We start from the raw sequence: 7,075 nt of genomic DNA, 5'->3' as shown, positions 1-7,075 counted from the left end.
TGCAACGAGTTCCATACAACATTTTTTCCAATTCCAAAAAACACACACTGAGTGAAATTTTATATTGAATTTTCATGTATTTTGTCAATAAATCGTTTAAATCAAAAAAATGTTGAAAAGTGTTACTTTTCAGCATTTATTTTGAAAAGTGTTGCTATTCGATTCTGCTATTTTTGGTACAGAAAAGTAGGCTATTTCGTCGTTCAAGAATGACAGGAAAAGTAAACAGACGGAATTGCAAAAAATATTGTATAACTCCGTCGTGAAACTTCTTACTTTTCCTGTCATTCTAGAACAACGAAACTTTTCGTTACCAAAAATTATAGAATGGAAATGTTTTTTTTTTTAAATTCAGTTTTTGATTTCAACTGAACTGTGTTTTTCAGCTTTCGTCGTATTTTTTCAACTTTTTTAATAGCTTTGCAGGATTTTATAAGAGAAATGAGATGTTCGGATCACGATGTAACTTAAATTGGATTTCGAAATGTTAGACAAACCCCCAAGATCGCTTGAAACCCAAAACTTATTCGACACCCTGTAATTGCGCCCCTTTTTCTCTCTCTCAACTTTACATTTAAATTAATAATGACGACGATAAAGCGCTCATTTTCCACCCGCCATAACCATCATTTTGCAAGCGTAAGGTTCCGTGTGCCGTGTGATGTCCTGGTGTCGTTTTTGCGCCGCCGGAAACTTTTGCTCTGGCCTCGTCGCCACTCTGCTGCCACCGCTTTTTATCGCGTTAATCACCACCGGTGGAATAATACATATATTTAGTTTACTGGTCTCATCCCTTTTTCTCCGGTCGTTTATTTGCTTCTTCTTCTTCTTTCGTGTCCTCCCGTGATGTTAGTTAAATGGGGCTTGCAGACACGTCCACCAGCGCAAGGTAGACTCTCCTCCTGATGGTAATCCTTTTCCGGCTCGGTGGCTCGACGATGGTCGTCGGTCCCCAGTCGCGACGCCGTGGTTGATGAAGCCACCTTAAACTAGGTAATATGACGACTATATCCTAGAGACACGTGATGATGCTGATGATGATGATGGTGATGATCTCAGCTCAGCCTGGGCTCAGCTCAACTCAATTCAACTCTCTTGCTGTGGTGCTGGTGCTGTTGCTGGTGGTCGGAAGTGTCTCCCTCGGTAAAGTAAGGATGTTGCATGGCCTGAAAAGTAAAAGAGGAAGTAAAGGCAGGAAGGAAGGAAGTAGGATGTAGTAAGGAAGCTTAATGCGATGAGATGTTTTTATTTCATGAGTATTAATGACTTTCTAATTGGTGCTGGAAGCGTGCCAGAGTTGCCGCAGTGCGTAAGGGAAAACTGTAATTTGTTATGGAGGAGAAAAGGCTGTTTCGGTTGTTAATTTGGTCATTAGTGAACCTGGCTTAACCCTGTAACTTGTGTGGTGATGGTTTGAGTAAAGTAAATTTTTAAAAAGTCTCATCAAAAGGTTTTAAAGAATAATGTAAATTTTTAAAGGAAAACAGGAAATTAATTTTGAAATATACAATTTAAGTAGAGAAGATTTTCAAAAACAAAAAATCATACTTTACATTACTTTACAACAACATTAATGAAAATGCTTTTCAATGTTTTTTTTTAATTTTTAAGGGGCCATCCAAAAACCAAGTGGATACTTTTTTGTGCCGTCGGCAAAGTTGTAGAGTAAAAAAAAATCAAAAAAGTTTATTAAATGTGCCAAATTTTTATTTCTTGATCTACACTACACGAAATATACGCCATTTCTGCAAAAAAAAAATGGTCGAAAAAACCTTTTTTTGGTGATAACTCAAAAAGTTATCATTTTAGCGGCCTAATATGTACTGAAGAGTTATTTATAACTAAAAATCTCACCACATTTTGGCGCAAAGCTAAATAAAGCATCTGAAAGTACCCACTTTCAACTACATTTCCTGAAAATATATCCGTGTCTTTCGGTGTCTTTTGTTATATATCTTAATTTGAATTTGACTTGAATTTTTAATAATTTTATTTATAATTTTTATACAGATTCTAACTGAAAACGAGGTGATAATCGGTAAATTAATGGGTAAATTGACTAATGTTAATGGAAAATACTTTTTTAGTAAATCATAAAACGCACTAAAATTATGAATGAAAAAATATTAAATCTTAAATAAATGTTCTTCATTGAAAAAAGCATTTTCCGAAATATTTGGTCATTTTAGAAAGTTTGTCGTGACGGGGAAGAGAGGGGGGTTTGAGATTTTTTTAAATAGAGTCCACGTGGTTTATGGATGGTCTTGAAGACGGTTTTCTTCAACCGAGTTAAGATTTTAGAAAAAACATATTATAAACGCAAAAATATAGAAAACCTAATATTAAATATTTGGCTTTGAAAGTATTCAGTTAAAAATCCAATCGAATAGAGGTGGCCATAACTCGTAAACGGTGCAATTTTTGAAATATCTGTAAAGAACTTTTCAATTAAAAATTAAATTTTTCATAAGGCCGATGCAAATATTTAAAAAAGTTTTTGTCCCTCGGCCCTGGCCGAGGTCAAGGGGGTTAAAAAATAAAAAATATAAAAATTTAAATAACAAGCCAAAATCTTCACATTTAAATGAAAAAAGTGTTTTAAAATGCATTTTACACTAGTTCAGTTGTTTTGCAATCATTAGTTTTCAAAAAATCTAAGATCTGACAAAAACAAAAATTGTATCGAAAAAAAAGATCTTGCATCGAAAATTTTCAAAAAATCTTAAGATTTTTTAATCAACCCAAACATGCTAAAAATGATTTTAAACGCAGAAGAATGTATTTTAATTTGATTTCAGCTGGTAGCACATGAATTTTCATTGAAATTTGGAAGTTTAGTGTAAAATTTGTTTTTTGCCCCCTGATTTTCGGGCCAATTTTGAAGGGGGGCGGGGGGGGACAAAAACTTTTAAAGATATTTGTACCAGCCTAAAAAATGCAGTAAAAAAAAAGTTGTGTAAGATTTTATTTTCCCAAAAAAAAATAATCCCCAAATAATCATGACTCGGCGGCAATTTTTGGCGGTACTTCTCTACGGCTCAAAATTTGCGGGTTTTTGTCCCCGAAAAATTAAAAAAATGCATGTTTCAGAATTAGGGACCATCCATAAACCACGTGGACACTTTTTTGGGAATCTGTTACCCCCCCCCCTCGTGGACAATTGTCCATACAAAAAAACTTTTTTGTATGGATCGTGGACAATCGCCTTACCCCCTCTAAAGTGTCCACGTGGTTTCTGGATGGTCCCTTATTATTTTTTTAAAGAGTTTATTCAAAACCGGCAGAAAAATATTTAAAAAAACATTTAAATATTTTTTGAATATTCCTTATCAATACCTTAAAATTTGGCCAAAGACCGATCAGAAATTCAGATTTTAGAATATTTACGTCGCATTTTGAGCAGCTGCCAAAAATACCAAATATTTTAGACATTTGAAAAGTTATTAAATGTACTCAAATCTTATTAATTGTCAAAAAAATTACGGTTTGGTTCACAAAATTTTTTATTTTTGACAAATGTAAATTCGTTAATTTAAGAGAAGTATGCCGATTTTTTTTTAATATTTTAAAATATTTTCCGGCTTGTCTGTCGAGTTACCAAGTTTTTTTTTCAACACTGCTTGTTGTCACGTAATTTGAAAAATAGGTCCAGATGTCAACATATTTATACACCCTTTTCAAATGTTACTACAGAAATTAAATTGGTATGAAAAGAAATTTGCGCAACAGAGCTCTGCAAAGGGTCAACTTCTTTAAAACTATCTCATAGACATTTTTCTTTGCGAAACGAAGCTTTGAAGGGTGTTTGACATTAGTTAGTTTTTGTTTGCTGGACGTTGCCATGATTCTCTCCCATAGCTGGGTACTGATGTTTCTCTTCCTCGACGGTCCTTTGGATATTGAAAAAGTTTCTAACTCAAGACATTTTTCAAAAAAAAACGCAATAAGATAAAAATAAACAATTTAAACTCACCTCCTCCGCCGTGAACCGCCTACTCGGATTGTACCGCACCAACCCGTCGACCAGCCCGATCTCACACTTGGTCGTACAGCTGGGAAAGATGTCCTCCCACCGTTCGCCCTTCGCATTGGGAAACCTGATCTTGTTATAGTCCGGCAAACTGCGCACCTCGGGCCAATCCTTCAGATTCGGCGTCCCCAGCGTGCGCACCACCAGCGCCAACTGCTCGATATCGGTAGCACCGGAAAACAGCGGCACTCCTCGGAGCATCTCCGCAAAAAACACACCCGGCGGCCCACAAATCTATCGACGGCCCGTACGTCTGGCAGCCCCAAAGAATCTCCGGCGCGCGGTACCACCGAGTTGCGACCTGCGGGCTGTAGACCTTTGTGGGGTCCTGGTCGTTGAAGAGTCGGGCGAGGCCGAAATCGGCGATTTTCAGCACGTCCTTGCTGTCGATCAGGAGATTGGCGGGTTTAATGTCCCGGTGCATGATCCGGAGTCCGTGCAGATACTGGAGCCCGTTGAGCAGCATGGCCATGAAGCGACGCGTTTCGCCCCGGGACAACGGATGCTCTTCGTCCTTCATCCGGCTGTACAGCGTGTGGGGCATGTACTCGAACACTAGGGACATTCCGGACAAGTCCGGATACATGTCGAGGAGGGAGAGAATCTAGCAGAAAATAGTTTGAATTTAGGCGTTTTGAAATCCACAAGTCTATACCTACATTTTCGCACTGCGAGTTCTGCAGCACCTTAATCTCCCGGATGGCGCACGGCGCAATCCAGCCGTGCTTGGTCCGCAGCGTCAGCTTTTTGATGGCCACAATCTTGTCGTCGTTGCTGAGGTCCCGGGCCTTCACCACCACCCCGTGAACCCTTCGCCAATGCGACCCAGCATCTGATACCGCGGGGGCATGTAATCGTCCATAGCTTTCTGCACACTCACTGTGCACGATCTCGGGGGGGACCGATGTTACACCGGGATTGTAATCCGGAAGTGTAACAACACAACAGAACAGACAACACGGCTTCCCTCAGAGCCCGTCGGCCAAGTTTGTGCTGGGGTTTGTTTATTTGGGATGTTTGCGTCGTCTGTTTCCATGGGGACTGAAGGACATGCGGGCCAACGTCAGCGTCGGCGCTTGCTTGGGTTTCTTCACCGGCGGCAGTACACGTGTTACGAAAGGGGTTTGAGTTTGTCTTTCTTTATCTTTCTTGTGAGACTTGTGACAGGGAAGGGATATTAGGGGGAAATCGTCCATTTTCATCAGTGACTTTATTCAAACAACAAAATTACGTAAATTTCAGTGAAATTGACTTTCAAACTTAATTTAGACAATTAATTCGAGCATGTCCTTTGTTACCTGCCCTTTTTCCAGGCAATTAACCCCAAACTCCAGGAATCTTCCATAACCTCCAGCATCCAGGATCCTTCTGCTTCTTCCAAGAGGGAATAAAACAAATTAATTTATTCATGTGCGTCGGACTCTCCGCCGGGACTAAAGAGGGACGGCAAATTATGACGAATCGTCCGATTAATTTATCATCATTTAATTACCCCCGGCCGGTACCGAGAGCCAGCCGAGTAGATATCTGTCCATATCTTTCCGTTTCATCTCTCGGGATTCCGTCGGCAGCGGACGCACAGGAAGCTCGATTCATCAAAAGTTATGCAATAACAATTTGTCCGGGCAGCGCGCTCCGCGTGTTGATTTATGGACTGACATTAAACTTAAAGTGCCGTTTTTGTTTTGTTTTTTGTCGAGAAGCGGTCACGCGTCACGCTAGATTACGAGTAAATCAAATTAGTTTTTTGTTTGGTTGTGAAGCTATCACACTTGAGAGACTGTGGACGAAGTCCGAATTTGGGTAAATTTGGAGGGGTCAATTTGTCGCAATTTGTCATTTGCTCTATTTTTCAAATATAGAGTCGCTATTCGCCCCTTCAATATGTTTAAGTTTGTCTGGGAATATATAGGGGAACAGCATCTAATTCCAGCGTGCCTCTAATGTTGGCAGGTCAGAACTTTGACTTTCAATTAGAGCTAATTAAAAGCGTTTTCAACTGAACTCGAGTGATAAATAGCTCAATAAGAAGTGAGCAAGCAAGTTTCTATCAAAAGTTTTGCAAAATTAGTTGTTTAAATAGTGAAAATCAGCAAATTGGATGAAGTTAGGAGCGAAAGCTTAACCTGCCAAACATACGAGAATTTACCCTAGCCCAAGATGCGACCAAAAACCAAAAGCATTTTTAGAACATATTCTATAATTTATGAGAAAAACCTTTTTCAATTTTAGATGCTTTCGAAAATTAAAAGCCACCCCGTATTTATACGGCAACACTTGATTTATCTATCTCCGATGTTGGCAACATTTTCTGCTCGTTTTGAGAACACTTTTTTTAAAGTTTGAGTTATCTAAAGCCTTTGTAGGTTTAATTTACTATTTCTTACTTAAATCGAATTCAGTGAAAAAAAAAACAACTTGGGGCCATTTAATAATGACGTTACGTAGTGACAAAACATTTTGTTAAAAGTATTTGATGAAGGAAATTTATGGAATAACACAAGTAAAATTATGTTTATTTCACTTAACACAGCTTACACAAAAAGCAATGTAATTATAAATCGGAGCAGTTGGTAAGGTATGTCCACGCATTCTTCCTCCCCTCTGTAAAATGTGATCCGTTCTTAGAATCTTCTCTGCGGTAAACACATCGCAGTAGGGCTGGCAGCTTTAATTTTTGTTATACTTTTTCAAGTGTTCTCGGATTACTGCAACCATTAAAATTGTCAAGAAAAGTCAAAAAGTGCGTTTGTGTTAACTGTTTTATTCACAGTTTTTTCTTGTAAAAAAAATGTTTTTTTTTCTTTTTTAACATTTTTTAAATATGATTTTATAAACAATTTGAAATGATCTAAAAAAAACAAAGACCAATTTTAATAGAAATGTCGAATTTGTTTAAACTAAAGCCTAGCGAGGATTCAGTTTTGAATGGGATTTTAAGGTCGATTTAGTGTCTTCAACAAAGTATATACCCTATATCAAAGGATATAGGGGAACTACAGTATGTAAAAAAAAGTATTTACACCCCTTGGGCACTATGCACAT

The 7,075-nt window shown here is 38.2% G+C and overlaps 1 protein-coding gene across 1 annotated transcript; it reads right to left on the bottom strand.

The window, feature by feature from the left end:
• Positions 1-505: 505 nt before the first annotated feature.
• On the bottom strand, positions 506-5,046 carry LOC6040877 (cyclin-dependent kinase 20). The gene is given in 5 exon segments (XM_038249310.1): positions 506-1,166; positions 3,974-4,240; positions 4,242-4,634; positions 4,690-4,838; positions 4,841-5,046. Coding segments are annotated over 5 exon segments (951 nt in total). The 5' UTR covers positions 4,893-5,046; the 3' UTR covers positions 506-1,076.
• Between the last annotated feature and the right edge of the window lie 2,029 nt (positions 5,047-7,075).

Source organism: Culex quinquefasciatus, chromosome 1, assembly GCF_015732765.1.
Source record: "Culex quinquefasciatus strain JHB chromosome 1, VPISU_Cqui_1.0_pri_paternal, whole genome shotgun sequence".
Classification (NCBI taxonomy): Eukaryota; Metazoa; Arthropoda; class Insecta; order Diptera; family Culicidae; genus Culex; species Culex quinquefasciatus.
The sequence above is the reverse complement of the archived record's forward strand: the minus strand, read 5'-3'. Positions and strand labels throughout refer to the sequence as shown.